Here is a 17,546-nt window from a genome sequence, read left to right as displayed (position 1 = left end):
GCATACCATGGATTGTATAGTGGTATTGTGATATTTTCTGTCTTATCTATCCTTTTCCTAATGGCTCCTAATATTCTATTAGCTTTTTTTGACTGCCGCTGCCTATTGAGCGCACATTTTCAGAAAACTATCCACAATGACTCAAAAATCTCTTTTTTTTTTTGAGTGGTAACAGCTAAGTTAGACCCTATCATTTTCTATGTATATTTGGGATTATGTTCTCCAATATGCATTATTTTGCATTTATCAACATTGAATTTCTTCTGCCATTTTGTTGCCAGTCAACCACTTTTGTGAGATCCATTTGTAACATTTTGCAGTCTGCTTTGGACTTAACTTGTTTGAATAGTTTTGTATTGTCTGCAGATTTTGTTACCTCACTGTTTACCCCTTCTTCCAGATCATTGATGAATATGTTGAATGTCACTGGTGCCGGTATGGATCCCTGGGGGACATCACTATTTACCTCTCTTGCCATTCTGAAAACTGGCCATGTATTCCAACGCTTTGTTTCCTACCTTTTTTTTTTTAATCAGTTACTGATCTATGAGAAGATCTTCCCTCTTATCCCATGACAGCTTTATTTCCTTAAGAGCCTTTGATGAGGGACCTTGTCAAAAGCTTTCTGAAAGTCCAGGTACACTCTATAAACTGGATCACACCTGTCCACATGTTTGTTGACACCCTCAAAGAATTTTTATAAATTGGTGAGATGTGATTTCCCTTTACAAAAGCCATGTTGATTCTTCCCCAGCAAATCATGTTCATGTATGTGTCTGATCATTCTGTTCTTTACAATAGAGTGAACCAGTTTGCAAGGTACTGAAGTTAGACTTACCAGCCTGTACTTGCCAGGATAGCTTCTGGAGCCTTTTTTAAAAATTGTTGTCACATTAGATATTCTCCTCATCTGGTACAGAAGCTGATTTACACACCACAGTTGGTTAATAGCTCTGCAGTTTCATATATTTAAGTTCCCTCAAAACTCTTGGGTGAATATTGTCTGGTCCTGGTGACTTATTACTGATTAATTTATCAATTTGTTACAAAACCTCCTGCAATGACACTTCAGTCTGGGACAGTTCCTCAGATTTGTCACCTAAAATTAATGGCTCAGATGTGGAAATCTTCCTCACATCCTCTGCCATGAAGATTAAATCAAAGAATTCATTTAGCTTCTCCACAATGGCCATATTTACCTTGAGTGCTCCTTTAGCACCTTGATCGCCAGTGGCCCCATTGATTGGTTGGCAGGATTCTTGCTTCTGATGTACTTAAAAAATTTGCTATTAGTTTTTGAGTCTTTGGCTAGTTGCTCTTCAAATTGCTTTTTGCCCTGCTTAATTATACTTTTACACTTGACTTGCCAGAGTTTGTGCTCCCTTCTATTTTCCTCAGTAGGATTTCACTTCCAATTTTAAAGGATGTCTTTTTGTCTCTAACCACTTTGTTTACTCTTTATTCATGGTGGCAGGTTTTTTAGTCCCCTTGCTATTTTTTTAATTTGGGATATACATTTAGTTGAGCTTTTAATATGGTGTTTTTACAAAGTTTCCCTGCTGCTTGCAGGCATTTCACTTTTTTGCGACTGTACCTTTTAAGTCCCATTTAACTAGCTGCGTCAAAAAAAAATTAATTCATTTAACAAATAGGTTTGATAATGGAAATAGATTACATAACTGCTCTTGTGTGCTGTCATGCATTAATCAAATACTGCACTATTTGCACAGAGATGTTTTTGTGAAAACTTTTGAAATTTCATAAATATGTTTCTGTTAATAGTGGTTTTGGGGACTGAACTACCAGACAATACCCCTTTTGCAACTTTCCTTTTGGAATTTTTTTAGTGAATCTCTTCATTACTCCTGTAAAGTTTAGAACATATTAAATAGTGATGAATTCCAAAACCAGCTATTTGCATACTTTCATTATGTGTTTTAACAAGTCCTGCCACTATCATTCAAGCAATGAACTCTGATGTTCATACAAACAGCGTGTGAAAATATCTATTGTAAATGTTTGTAAATCTACACTATCCTTGACTCTAGAATAATTTATTCCATAATCTCTAGTGTGACTTTTGAGTGAGGGGAAAAAGTGTGTGTGTGACATATTCAATAAATGTATAACCTTTTTCTTTCAGGAATTGCAGTATGTAATGTGCCAGCTGCATCAGTAGAAGAGACAGCAGATTCTACAATGTGCCACATTCTGAACCTTTACAGGCGAACCACCTGGCTTCATCAGGCCTTGCGAGAAGGCACAAGAGTACAGAGTGTTGAGCAGATTCGGGAAGTCGCTTCTGGAGCTGCGAGGATTAGAGGGGAGACCTTGGGCATTATTGGATTAGGTATGTTGACTCTGAGTAGACAGTTGATTCAGTTTTTGTTTTTACCCATTGTGATAGAATTGTGGAAATTGAAGATGGAAAAGATGAGTCATATAAGCCATCCTCTGCAGTGCAGGATTGCTCCTTGCAGAATATTCGCATTGTCCAAACTTGTATGCTGAATAAGTAATACCCGTGCTAAATAAAAATAATTAAATGTCCCTAACTCATGGGGCTTCCTTTATTTACCTTCGAAGACTACTTCAAAATTTAATAGTTTTTCTCCTGATGGTTTTAATCTTTCTCTTCTTAATTTCATCTCATTACTTCTAATCATACTCCATTGTATCATGGTCAATAGTACTTCTCCATCCTTGGTGTTTATAACTTTCAAATATTTATAGGTGGTTACTTTGTTCCGCCTCCTAAATCATCACTTAATATTTCCACCTAGTCAGTCCATCCAACAACTTATCTAATTTTGTTGTTCTACCCTGAATTTCTCTACATCTTTCTGAGAATCAACACACAGGTGCTGCAGAATCATATAAAGAGGGAGTATCACTTCCCTGTTCCATCATGAGGCCTCTGCCTAATTATCCCAATATCAGATTAGCCTTATTTGGTGCCGTGTTATGTTGCATAATTCTATTTAATTTGCTGTCCAATACTCCATTTGGGCTTATTTTGGCGTAACTACTTTTCCCATATTTCTCCCTCCTACAGTTATCTTTTAACATACCAGAAAAGGTCCTGCAAGATTCATAAAATATTTTCATTAGTTAATTGGATAATGGAGTACAGAACATGCTTATAAAAAGTGCAGCTGACACAAAAATGGGAGGGGTTTCAAGCTCTTTGTACGATAGGATTAGAATTCAAAGTGACCTTGACAAATTTGAAAATTGGTCTGAAATCAGCAAGATGAAATTCATTGAAAACAAGTGCAAAGTACTAGACTGAGGAAGGAAATATTAAATATGCAACTACAAAATGGGGAATAACTGGCTAGATGTAATACTGATGAAAAGGATCTGGGGGTTATAATAGATCACGAATTTGAGTCAACAATGTGATGCAGTTGCGACAAAGGCTAATACCATTCAGAGTATTAACAGAAGCATCATATGTAAGACATAGGGGGAATTATCTTGCTCTGCTTGGCACTGGTGAGGTTTCAGCTGCAGTACTATGTCCAGTTCTGGGCACCACACTTCAGGAAGGATGTGGACAAATTGGGGAGAGGAGAGCAACAAAAATGATAAAAGGTTTAGAAAATTTGACTTGAGAGGAAAAGTTAAAAAAAAACAAACTGGGTGTATTCAGTCTTGAGAAAAGAAGATTGAGGGGGGACATAAGTCTTCAAATATGTTGCAGGCTTTTATAAAGAAAACGCTGATCAATTGTTTTACATGTCCACTGAAGGTAGGACAGGAAGTAAATGGCTTAATCTACAGTAAAGAAGATTTAAGTTAGATATTAGGAAAATCTCACTATAAGGATAGTTATGTTCTTGAATAAGATTCCAACGGAGGTTGTGGAATCCTCATAATTGAGGTTAAAAAAAAAACCAGACAGGTTGGACAAACACCTGCAAGGGATCGTCTAAGTTTATTTGGTCCTGCCTCAATGGAGATGTCTGGATTTGATGACCTGTTAAGGTTCCTTCCAGCCCTACATTTCTGTGTTTCTATGAGAGTTATCTGTCATGAGTTTTAGATTAAAATATATTTGCAATCTTCTTCATCAGCATATTGGCCTTAGGGTACCTTGTGTTCTGCAGAACATGCCACTTTTCATAGCTGTCAGTTCCAGTCCTAGTTGATTTTGTCTCAGTTTTGGTTTTGTTTCAGTTTATTACTGAAATGTGTTGACATCCCAACTGCTGACTCATGAAAGGCTGTTATAGAAAATGCTCCACACGTAAAATAAATTAGTCCCAACTTCTACTTCCATGCCACCTTGATGCCATTGCTAAATCCTATTGAATTTTCTCTCTACATCTCCAAAATGTCTTCTCCGCTTTTGTCCATATTCATCCCTGGCATCAACCGCTGCTATATATTTCCACTATCATTAGGGTGATCAGCTAGCAACTTTGAAAAATCGGGACGGGGGGTGAGGGATGATAGGCGCTTAAATGACAAAGCCCTGAATATCAGGACTATCCCTATAAAATTGGAACTTCTGGTCACCCTAACTATCATCATCTTAGCTCAACCTTCAATCCTTTCAGAGTTGTCCTGTATGGATAATACAACATGTCTGCCACAATAACCATGTCCAGGGTCTCTTAACATCCTTTCACTAACTACTTCTTGCCTTCTTCACAAGAAGTGCCCTTCCTTATTCTCACTTCCAAAGAGGTCTAAGACTAGCTCCTGCCTGCCTTTTGGCTCTCCACATAGTCAGTCCTTCCAAACCCCAAACCAATCACTTCTACACCCTCTGGTCTGGCCAAGGTGCATCACTCACTGGCCTTTTCGTTTCCTTCACCCACTCTTTTCTCTGTGCCTTCTTTCATACAAACTCCCTACTTCTGACACCCTCACTCCCTCTTGATCTGCTAAGCCTCCTGCTGCTCATCTTCATATCCCTCTTCTAAACTCACTTCTTCCACAAGGCCTATTAACCAGTCTCCACCCTCCCTTAGCTTGTGGCAATAATGAGAGAAGTAAAACAAGCAAAAAGTTTGCTGAACAGCACTGTTTGCTCAATCACATGCTTCTCTTGCATCCCATTTCTCATTTGCTTGTTTGTTCAGACTGTAATTTTCTCAGGCCTGGGTTTGTTTCTCTGTATCTTTAGAAATTGTGTAGCATCCTACATAAATAATACCACATTATTTGAAGCTTTCTGTGTTACCTTATTTCTTTGTTACTTTACCTAGAGACCAACTGGCAATCATTGCAGATTGCAGAGTATTCGTATATATTGTCGTATAATATACACTGTATTTGTGTGTGTGTGTGTGTGCGTGTGTGAGCATGTGATATCCCACTTAATAAGTGAGGTGCTACATTCTACATCAGCTTCAGTCTCTGAATGGTTTTAAGATGTAGCTCCGTATAGAATGTTAAAATAGTCTAATCTTGAGGTGACAAAGGCATGGGTAACAGTAGCCAGGCTTGTATCTGAAAGAACAGGTCACAACCTCCTGACCAGCTGCAGATGGTAAAAGCATTTAGATATTCTTGAAGATGAGCATAGAAGTACTTGGATTAATAGAAAGCCAATCTGGTTACTGCTACAGTTATCATTTAACAGCAACCAGGAGGCTGAAATCACCCCTTAGTTGCAAACCCGGATGTACACTTGAACTATATAGGTCCTGAATCTTGAAAATATTTTAATTATACTAGAAAGTTTGCAATATTTCAGATTTTCAAAGAAGGCTGGAAGGGACCTCAAGATGTCATCAAATCCAGCTCCTTGGGCTGTGGCAGGAACAAGAAAACCTAGATCATTGCTGACTGGTGCTTGTCCAACCTGTTCTGAAAAGCCTCCAATGATTGTGATTTCATAACCTCCCTTGGAAACCTATTCCAGAGCTGAATTGCCCATATAGTTAGAAAGTTTTTCTTAATATCTAACCTAAATCTCCCTTGTTGCATATTAAGCATTATAAACAGATCCTCAAAAGCAAACAACTAGTATACACAGTCTTTTTTATTTCAATATGTTTTGAAGACTTTGTCTTAAGTGGAAGTCCCCAGGGAAAAGCAAACAGTACCAGTGATATTAACTGCTCAATATTCTAAATGTATCCATCACCAGGCACTCCAGAATTACTGTGTTCAGGTTTAAATGGTCAAGAAGAGACCTCCTTTTGTGGCTTCTTGTGTTTATTCAAAAAGAAACTGAAGAACACTGAGAAATCCCTTAAAACATAGTTGGAAAGACATGGGATTTTCCTATCTTATTCTGTTGCATTTTGACTAGACACAGATGTTACAAAACAAAACTTTCTGTTGATATTTTTAAGGCTGAGCATTGGCTTTCCTGGTGAGCCTAGTGATTATGATGCTTCTGAAATATCCTTATGTCTCAAATTCTCCACAAGCCCGATAGCGGAGTATAAAGTACAGTACAGCACAAATAGTTGTATTTCTTCAAAACATTCCTATTCCCAAACTCTCTTCACACAGCACATGCCAGTCCCGTGACCTTGATTTATATTTCTTATCGGTGTGTTATAATAAGTGAGATAAGGACCTCCCAGTACACATGCAGGTTGGGATCCTTTCCTCAAACCAATTTAAAACAGGACTTAAGGAACGTTATAAGAGAGTAAGAAAGGGTAAATGAGGAAGAACTAAGGCAATATGGTAGATTGTATTATTTAGATTATGAGTTTATTTTGGCTAGGGACTGTCTTTTCATTATAGATGAGTGTACACTGCCTACCACAGTGGGGCTTCTAGACATTATGCAGTACAGATACTAAACAAGATTATCACTGCAGCTACTCAACAGGAGTAGTGCATGTTATGATGGAGCTCCTTTGTTTATGGTTTAGCTATATCGATAATGAACAAATAAAAGACCTATGGCAGGTTTCTTGTAGGCATTGCAGAATAAGTCCATCATCAAGAAGGATGTAAAAGTGGAAAGTACCATCTCAGAAAGTGCATGTGGGGCCGGGACAGGAGCGGGGGCAGGGCAGGTGAGCTGAAAGAATTTTAAAGGCTGCATAAACTGAAAACAACTTGGGAGGGTAGACTCATCTGCTAATTGCAATCACAAGAATGTGAATGTTTTCAGTATTGAACTGGCTTTGAAATAATCATGTTGCCACAACTTGATGTGTAGTGTCATGAATTCAGGCAGAGAGGGAACTTTTTAAAGAAATAATTTCTTTAAACTCAGATTGCAAACGTTCACTTAACAACTTTTTATTAGAACTAACTGTGCAGACCTGGGCAAAAATGAGTACTTTGCCGAGATAAGGTGGGTGAGGGAATATCTTTTATTGGACCATCTTCTGTTGGTGAGAGAGAGACAAGCTTTCGAGCTATACGGAGCTCTTCTTCGGGTATTACCTTACCCACCTTGTGTCTCTCAGATCCTAGGACTGGCATGGCAACAATTGCACTGCAGGGAATAGTCCGGAACATCAGTGATTTGTCATCAGCTCGTCCAGCAAATGGTGCCACCTGTTAAGCAGATCCAGGTTCCCATAGATCCCATACGTTCCAGCTTTTGGCATTACAGCTTGCCATTTTGTTTATCTTTATGGAGCAGTCTTGTTGCTTTGTTTTGGTCAGAGATGGCATAAACCAATCCTTAAATATAAAGCTATGTAATGAGCATTTCTAATGAGACATGGTATGTTTCTTTTCTATGTTCTGTAAAATCCCATGTAAGTTTACAGCACCACATACATGTTTTGTAACAAGAATTATACAAATATGCCACTTACTTCCAGAAACATTCTCTTTTGTTTGTATGTCTGTGTCATTCCAGGACGTGTTGGGCAAGCAGTAGCACTACGTGCAAAGGCCTTTGGCTTTAGTGTTCTTTTTTATGACCCATACCTCTCAGATGGCATTGAACGTGCTCTTGGACTGCAGCGGGTGAGCACTTTACAGGACCTGCTATTTCACAGTGACTGTGTAACCCTGCACTGCAACTTGAATGAACACAATCATCATCTTATTAATGACTTCACCATTAAACAGGTAACTATCCAAATGTAGGTTGGGTATAGTTTTATAATTACTAACTTTCTGTAAACTGTAGAGTTTCTCCATGTAAACTTGCAAATTCAGATCTATATTAATTTTCTCTTCCATCTGCTATTTCACTGTTTGTTAAGCAGGTTTATATTTGGTTAAGAAATAGATGATATCTTATACAGTGTTATTTTTCATTCATTTTACTTGCTAATTTCTCTTTTGTGGAAATAGTGTGTTATGCTTGCTTGATTCACTGACATTTATTTAAAAGCACTTCTGTGGTATCTTCAGGTACATACATCCTCTTTATATGAGTAACAAAAGTTGCACTTCACTTTTATACTTCATACAGTTTGAGTGTCTGTATCCCTTACTTAAGGATCGTGACTAACTGGTGACCCCTTGTGTTAATTCCTAATAGTTGCAGAATGTTTCCCTAATAATTGCTCACACCACAGTTATTTGGGGAAAATATATAAAATGGATTTGGTCTTGGGATGAAGCATTCTAAAATTACTAAATACTTAAACCATATCCAAATGTAGAACTGTTCTCTTTGAAAATTCAGAAGGTAAATGTTTTGGGTTTTGCATTCAATATTTATTTGCTGTCTCACATCTTGTTATATATAATGTATATTAAAAGATGTAGCTTTTTTAAATGTATCTGTGGCAATTATATAAGTAAAAATGATAATTTGAACTAAGAAATCCTGTATGTTCGTTGTGCATTGTTAGTGCTCTTTATACATTTATTATACGAATTTATTTGATAACACGGAGAAGTTCTATGAAAAATATCTCTACTGAGTTTAAATGATTGGTTGGCTTCTGATAAATACCAAATACCTGCTATTCCCGTGGACTTCATTGGGATTTCAGTATGAGTTGAGGATGCTTGACATCTCATAGGATCATGCCCTAACATTAATGAGATGTAGTAATAGATACTTTAATTGGACAATTGACTCTATGTAGAAAAATCCAAGTAGATCATCTCAGTTTAAAACTCGCAAAAGCTAGGAAATTCAGTATGAAGGGAGCAAAGAAAGCTGTCCTCTGTCACGTCTTCATTCTGGACTTTTGTTCTGTTCAGTATAGATTCTTATACTACACTCATACCTTATGATTACTCTTTCATTATATTATCATATAATGCTGAACAGAAAGGTCCTAGTATGTTAAGAAGCTCTGTGCGGGCACCCACATGGAGCTCCACTGAAATCTAGAAGACAGTTGACTTAATTTTTATATATATAAAAATTATCAAATTAGCCATCATTTTTATACCTATGTATGCCATATGTCTTCAATGATCAAATATGCCACATTATGCAGTGTTATGTGTTAATGTAGTGAAAAGGTCTCATTTATATATGCACAAAGGGGAAGGTTGCAACCTGAACTGCGTGTCAATGGATCTTTTAAATTGAATATCCTTGAAATCTCTTTGAAAAATTTAGGAAGGAGCCTCTCTTTCCTTGTTAGGCTGACTTATCTGCTAAATTATTTGGTGTATTACCAAGCCAGGACATTTGGCCTTCCATCTCCTCAAGAAAGATCAAGTAAACTGAGTCCAGGGCAGTGAGTGCTCACTTTTTTTTTTCCTGAAGCAGAAATCATCTTTACCTGTTCATCACATTACAAATTTGTAAAGGAGACATTTTATTTATTACAATATCTCTTGTTATAATAATTGCAGTTACACAGGATTAATTTAGAATAGCTGAAAAGAGGCATTCCTAATCTGCAACTACCATTGCAGTTGACTGTGACTCACGTATCTCACTCCCTCTAGAATATAATTATACATCCACATTCTGTTTGGTTTTGATTTATCTTACTACTAGCTTTACAGCTGCATAAATAGCACTGGAGATGAAAAATCAAGGAAGATTTTTGTGGATGGAAAAGGGATTTGAGCGGTATCCACTATGATTAAAATTTCCAAGCTCTTTAGAGGATATATAAATGTTCTACATGATACTTAAGGCCAAATGCATCCTGTCACTTATGTGAGTGCTGAAGTGGGCCAAGCACACACATGCTTCCCTGGAATCTGTAGATGTCCCCCTGCAGGGCTACAGGTCTGCAGGTGAGAGGGGTCAGACCATGGTTAGAGTCAGTGGGTTGGCCACTATAGTACGTGAATTCTGTTATAATCTGATCAGATACTGTAAATCTTCGTTCTTTTGTTTCCAACCATCCTACCAAACGACTTCGAGGAAATTCCGTTCCGTGCTCTTTTTCTTGTAAATACTCCTACTGTGCGTCAGTTTGGCATTTCAAGCCCAAGTGTTAGTTGCGAAAGAGCAACTGATGATCCTGTAAAAGTCCTTGGCCCGTTTAAAATAACGTTTTAAAGTTCATTCACTATTCAAAAATTGTGTTTTGTTGTTGTTTTGTGATGATGGGATCAGCTAAAGATGAGGACTTGGGCACCTATCCTTATTTATGACCCCTATCCTGCAAACACTTCTACTGTGCTCATTTTGATGCATGGGAATGTTTTATTCCTGGGAGGAATTCTGCGACATTGACTTCTGATGGGGAAACAAAGGGAAACTTGGAGAATGGTGATGCACCACTCTCGGTCAGTGCAAACATGTCAGTTCGGGCACCTGGACTAGCTGGTAGAGACACCTGAATTGCTGCTGGCATGGCGGGGTTGGGCAGTCGTGTCTCTCCCTCTTGCTTGCTATTGCGACATGATCGGTGTGGAAGGGCAGGGCTTTGGTGCGTTTCTGAGGAGGTAGTTGTGGGGCAGGCTCTGTCCCCCTCAGGCAGAGCAGAATGTAGCAGCCTGCCTGCTTACTGAATTGTTCCCACTGTTCCTAGTGAATTCTCCCCAGGAGTATAAAACAATGTAAAAGTTGTAAGGCTCCTTTACATTGCCAGAGTGGTGTAAAGGACAGCATGGCCTCATAAATGCTTATGGTGCTTTAGTCATTAGAGCTGGTCTAAATTTTTGGACTGAAAAAATTTCCGATCAAAATGTGCTGCATGAACTGTTTGCTGCTGACATTTCTGGAGATGGTCAGTAGCCAATATAAATTGTTAGTTCGATTCCTCAGCCCTCATTTGCTCTTCAGTTGCCTGTAATGTAACACTGAGCATATGGCTGCATATATTTTTTTTTACTAATAACTAGAAATAAAGGGTCATAGCTAGCTACATTACTATTAGAGGGGGTTTGGAGATTTCCTCCAATATTTCCCACTCCCATTCTCCATCCATTGTATTGTAGTTTAAATAAATTACCAAAATAATTGAAACCAGCATGATTATATTGCATATTTTGACATATAAAACATGCAGAATTTTACAGAATTTAAAATATTGTGCGCAGAATTGCCCCAGAAGTAATGTTTGCAGGGTTGGGGCCTACGTATGGGACACATATTATGGATCCTTAAGTTCTGATGTTGGTTGACGTGAGACCCTGAAATCTTTATTCCCACCTTCATTCTAGGCTATCATCTTTTTAATTTAAATCTCCATTTGGTGTTCATGTTGCGATTACATTATGGCATGAAGTCTTGTAGCTGAGACTTGAGTGTGGAGGACTATAATGCTAATCTGAGCAATGCAGTTTACAGCCTCTTGCCAAAGCTCACAGCATTCCCAGACAATACCATTCCAATGCCTTTTAATCGAATAAAACAAGAATTTCCTGGATCTTGATTTGAAAAGTCTCATGGGGAGGGGGAAGTGAGTTTAAGTATCAGCAGTAAATAAAGTATAAATCGTCTACATCTTGTTAACTAAAGCAAAAAGTCTTGGAAGATACAAAATCATTGAGTTTTCTAAAAGATCCATTTAGCCTTTCATTTGCATAAAAGTTTAAAAACTACAAAATGTGATTTTGTTTAGTAGTGTGCAATAGCTTCCGTCTCATGCAATTTCACAGTGAAATAAATACAAAAAAAATCGGTCAGGTTCACCTGCATGTTTACTTCTTCTGGTCGTGTACTGCACAGTATGTAAAGCATTGGTTCTGTTACAAGACACCCTACTTATAAGAAACAAAACGTTATAAGTGCTGTGAAATATATTATTTTACATTTGAAGCATCAAATTTTGTGGTACTTTCCAATGGAAAGGGAAGACAACTGGTGATAGGTTAATCCAGTTGAACAGCCTTTGTTGTAATGGATGCTTCCTTTGAGTAAATAATGCCACAACGATTTTATTTCATTTATTTTTATTTCATCATCCTTGTTTTTAACTTTCCCTAGATGAGACAAGGGGCTTTCCTGGTCAACACAGCTCGAGGTGGGTTAGTAGACGAAAAAGCACTTGCACAGGCCCTGAAGGAAGGAAGGATACGAGGGGCAGCCTTAGATGTACATGAGTCAGAACCATTCAGGTGCTTTTCCTTTTTTTTCTTTTCTTTTGTTTTTTTTATATTTTGTTCACTTTCTTATTTTTAAGTATTAGTGCATGATGCATCCAACAGCAATGAAGCAAAGAAGCGTTCCTTCCACTTAGTAGTTGAATCCTCCTTAGTGAAGCAATATGCATCTTTGTGCAGCTCTGGATTAATGCAAATGCAGATGGAGCTTTTGTACACAGTCAAGAGGGAGCAGAAAAAAAAGTTAAATACAAGATTTAAAAAAAATGTAATGGGGGTAATTCAGTAGTAAAATGCACTGCCCTGCACCAAGAACCCAAGTTCACATACTGGGCATGGCTTTGTGCCTCACGGCCTGGAAAAGAACACACTCCTCTCCTGTCATTGATAGGAGGAAGGCCTGGCCAGCTCTCCCTACTAGAGGATAGTTAATGGTGGTACTCTTCAGTAAGGTGGGGGGAGTTGAGAGTGTTTTGGAAAAACTATCCTTTTATGAAGGTATATGGGTGTGACATTGACACCTCATTGCATAGATTCCGTGTCCCATCCAGATTCTCTCTACTGGGTACATGAGAATTATAAGCAGGCAAGTTTGTGGAATTGAGAAAGATGACCAGAGTCCGGATATTTTTGCTGCCATTAGCAGAGTTGGTGACACTATATTTAGTTTACTGAATACCACCAGGAAATCCACAGTTGTAGCCACAAATGTACCAGTGTCTCCAGTTAGTAGCTTTGGTGGTATGATTTAAACACAGAAAATACCATTACAGTCTTTCCATGAGTCCTGAGCCTGACCTCTGAGTTTGAGAGTGGTTTGCAATGGGTTAAACCTAGGAACTGACAATTGTGCAGTTGCTGGGTGCAGGCAGGAAGAAGCCTGCATTTCTTATTAGATGGTTTAAACTTCTACAGTCCTCATAACTCTTTGAAGAGGAACAGATTCAGGACTTGAGGATAGGTTATAGAAACATCTGGTTCGTGATTTTCCTCTCATCAGATGTCTTGAGACATCATCTGAGATAACCACTTTTAAAAATAGCGATAAAGGGTCCTTCCCTGTAGAGTTTTTGCATCTGTAGTATACAGAATGCCACACCAAAAAAAAAAAAAGTCTTACTCTGGCCCTGCATTTGTTTACTTCTAAGTGTAACCATTACAACAGAGCAATACCATGAGCAAAACCACAGTCTAATATCCATGGGGCAAAATTCTGCTTTCAGATATCCCTATTCCTGCCATCAGATCTGCACAAGCAAATTCTTGCACCCACAAGAAGCCCCATTGACTAGAGTGGGAAGTCCCTGTAGGTCAAGGGTCCATCAACATAGATTTAAGTGCAAGATCAGTGCCATAGTTTCCTTGGGCTTCAGTGTGTGTGTCTGAGGACAGCATTTAGTCCATAGAGACTAACCGTTGTGCAAATATTGTATTGGAGAAAGTTTTGGCAGGTATTTTAAACTAGAGATGAAGTCTGTCACTTTAAGAATTGCTGCTAACTGTGAGAGCAGACTTCTGTCTAAAAATATTTACTCTCCTCTTGTTGTAAGTAACGCTTCAAGATTATTATAACAAAGAAATTGGATGGGGAAAGTGTCACTGTTTTCTCCGTTTTCGTTTGTACATTTGACAGCACTTTTTGTACAGTCGGTTTCATTGCTTCCCCTGGATAGTCAGTCGGTCAGTTAGTCCATCTCTAGTATTGTTAGGTGGGTTTTTCACACTGCAACAGGAGAGAGAAACTAATTTAAAAACAGGGCAATGTGAAATAGGAAGAATTGTCAGGGAGATGCAGGCAAATGTATTACCTGGAACTAATTTTAACTCCTTTTTAAAAATTGACTATATTTCAAGCTAACAGTGTCTCTTTAAAGAAACAAAGCTTTGTTAGGGGTGTAAAAATGATGATAAATTTTGTCCTAATGGACTCAAACTGAGTCTCTTCTTGAACAGATGTTGGGGTTGGGCTCACCGTATCATTTTCTCTATCTGACTGTGAGTGGCACTGGACAGAATCTAGTGCTGCTTTCCCTTTTATGTCACCCCCTGAGTCCAAGAAGAATAATTGTTACTTATTTAGACAGCTAGAAATATATCAAATTAACTGTAAAATTAAAAACAAATCTACCCAAAAAATATTGGTATAGTTCATCCTGTAGTTGTAGCTGTTAATTCTAAAAATATGCAAAAATCCTCTCATTCCCTATCTTCCCCCCCCCCAACGTATTTTTGTGTCATTTGATCTTGTTTTAAAATTTCATTTAGCTTTAGTCAGGGTCCATTGAAGGATGCACCAAACCTGATCTGTACCCCACATGCAGCCTGGTACAGTGAACAAGCTTCTATTGAGATGCGGGAGGAAGCAGCACGAGAGATCCGTAGGGCTATCACAGGTACTAACTTTTCATACTTGTTCTTTCGCTGAACGTTTTCTTGATTAAACAAATATATCGATTCTTCTCATTGTTGGAGTTTTCAAAATTGAGGTGGGCCAAACCGGTGTTTCTTTACCTCTTCAAGCAGGGGGGAGTTACCCACCAACTCTGTACCCACCACTACTAATTGTTTTGGTACATTGCAGTGATAAACAGATGTAATGGGACAGGAAATAATTATTTTCAGGGCAGTCCATTTAAAAAAAAAAGTTGCAATTAATTTTTGTAATCGAATTAACTTGTTTTGAGTTAATAGTTTGGGTTAAATGCCATTAATTGACAGCCGTAATTATTTTTCCAAATGATTTAGAGCGTACCCCTGTGACCAAAATCGCTCTTTTTCTTGCTGGAGGTGTCTACTGACCTTTTCTATGGTTTTTGCTTCAGGTCTGAAGCCACCCTTTTGTAGGCTTTCTTAGCTATCCTCTGACACTTACCATCATTAGTGCTGTTTCTTTTGTTCTAGTCTCTCTTGGCTTCTCTCTACCTTCCACTATTCATCCAAGTCTGTATTTAAATGCATCTTGGATTCCAGCATCTGAACGGGTAATTTTCAAGGATAAAAAAAATCACTTCAGCTCTGAGTTCTTAATAACTCCAGTATCACAGCAAACCATGTAAATGTTAACTGTTTATATAGGAAAAATCTGTCGCGCCTTCAATACGAAATACTAGTAAAATGAGAAGTTTGGGCAACTTGGTTTCAATTTGAATCCCATAGAGTCCAAAATAAAAGGTGGCATTTTGTGTGCTGGAAAAGGTTTCACTAATCACTACTGTCAGTTCTTTAGAATTTGGTAATTTTTTTGTCTCTGTGCAGTTCAGATTGAGTGCTCTGCATTAAGACCCACCTATTTCACTTGCACTGTGGTTGAGTGCCAACACATTTCTGTGCAATTCAGGAAACTCTGCTGGCAAGGATTCTAGTGCCATAAATTAATGGAGGTTGGGTTTTTGCATAAGAGTTATATTCTTGATCTCTGGGATACGATGTGCAAACCACCTTACATTTCCAGGGTGGCCAATCAGTGAGACAGCATTGGTGATGGGAGTCGTTCTTAGGTCTAGGGTATGGGATATGAATCCGTTAGCTATACAGAAGAATAGATGGTCATATATTAAAAGTTTGCAATAGCCCACACACACATGTGCACGGGAAAAGCTCTGGAACAGGATGGTTGTGATATCAAAGTTAGAAAGCATTGATTTATATTGAAGCTCTTGTCACTTCAACCTTTTGCACATGGTTTGTAGTAAGATTAAAATGAAACCAACATTAGGGTGTTCAGAAGACACTGGATTTCAGCAGAACAAGTGTAGAAAAGATACAGAAAGTGTGGGGTGAAATTGAGTAGATGAAAGCCATGGGAGGAACAGAGAGAGAGAGAATAATTGGAAAAAGACCACATAATGACTGTGTGTCTCAGTAATATGCATGCCATCTGAAAATAAACAAATTCAGATTTTTAAAAAATAAAGAACAATACCCCTATCGTTGTGCTGTAGAAAAAAAGTACAAAAGAATTAGCACAGGTAAGGGAAAAAAAAACCTAAAGCCCACAGAACATGAATGTAGATCAGCTCTGAAAAAAGGGAGTGTGACACAGAATAGTCAAAGGCACAAGTTGAAAGAAGATTGCAAAATACATTTAAAATAAACAAAAGTGCAAAATAAATGTTAGCAAAGGGGAGTGGTGGGATGTCTAATTGGCAGCCAGGCTAATATATTGGTTGAAAAGATCAATATCTGAAATTAAATGAATCCTTTGTCTCAGAATTCCCCAAAAGGAGGATGCATGCAGGATAGGTGCCAAAAAAAGACACAGGATCCAGTCCAGGTCCCATTTAAAGTCAATGGAAATACAATCATTTACTTCAATGGGAGCAGGATTGGTATCATCTATTTTACAGTAGGGAGCCAAGATCATCCCAAAACTGACGTTCAAGAATCTGATACAGCACTCATTGAAGTGATTTGGGAGGAGTCTTTCCATTTTCTTCAGCTAATGTTGCATCTGGCCCTAAAAAGCTGAAGAGTTGTAAGTTGAAGGCTGCATGAAGTCTAAGCAAATATACTGAAGGAAGTGGTTAGAGAGAGAGCAATCATCAGAGGTACTTAAATTTTCCTTTAGAAATGTAGGAAATACTTGGCGACTGAGAGATGAAAATGTGCTATGGATATTTAAGGAGGAATTTGAGTAAGAAAGAGAGTAAATAAGAGGCCGGGGTGAAATTCTGGTTCCATTCAAGTCCATGGCCAAACTCCCATTGACTGCAATGGAAGTATGATTTCCTCCCAAATTTTCAGAAGTGTGTGTTTGCCATTACTGGGACAGATGCAAGAAGAAAAGGTCAGAGACTGAGAGAAGACTGCAGAGTTGGAGCCGAAGGACAGTCAGAGTATGGATACAGGTTTTTGCAATTTGGGAAGGATGGACTTTAGAGATAACACACATAAAAGAGTGACAGGATTTAGCAAGAGGCTGAACGTGGGAGAGAGTAATCAGAAGCGACCCAGAGATTTATAATATATGTTAGTATTTATACCATATAGTATACTTAAACTTTATTATTTAGTATACATGATATATCCATGTTTTATTTCATGTTGTATTTCCTACCCATTCTCTAGGTCGTATTCCAGACAGCCTGAAAAACTGTGTTAACAAAGATCATTTGACTGCAGCTACACCCTGGGCCAGCATGGATCCAGGAGTTGTTCATCCAGAGCTTAATGGTGCTGCATACAGG

The 17,546-nt window shown here is 38.2% G+C and overlaps 1 protein-coding gene across 7 annotated transcripts in view; it reads left to right on the top strand.

Moving 5' to 3' along the window:
* The window catches only part of CTBP1 (C-terminal binding protein 1), an 80,373-nt gene that overhangs the window by 56,845 nt on the left and 5,982 nt on the right, over positions 1 to 17,546 (top strand). For 6 of the 7 annotated variants that reach the window (XM_030564811.1, XM_030564810.1, XM_030564813.1 and 3 more), the window contains 5 exons: positions 2,144 to 2,350; positions 7,796 to 8,010; positions 12,245 to 12,375; positions 14,626 to 14,753; positions 17,428 to 17,545. In XM_030564811.1, coding sequence (XP_030420671.1) covers positions 2,144 to 2,350; positions 7,796 to 8,010; positions 12,245 to 12,375; positions 14,626 to 14,753; positions 17,428 to 17,545 — 799 coding nt within the window. The remainder of the gene's footprint in view (positions 1 to 2,143; positions 2,351 to 7,795; positions 8,011 to 12,244; positions 12,376 to 14,625; positions 14,754 to 17,427; position 17,546) is intronic. The other variant, XM_030564812.1, reaches the window with a different exon arrangement.

This window comes from Gopherus evgoodei, chromosome 5 (assembly GCF_007399415.2).
Source record: "Gopherus evgoodei ecotype Sinaloan lineage chromosome 5, rGopEvg1_v1.p, whole genome shotgun sequence".
In the NCBI taxonomy this organism is placed as follows: Eukaryota; Metazoa; Chordata; order Testudines; family Testudinidae; genus Gopherus; species Gopherus evgoodei.
Note: the sequence above shows the minus strand (reverse complement) of the source record. Positions and strands in the feature narration are given on the sequence as shown.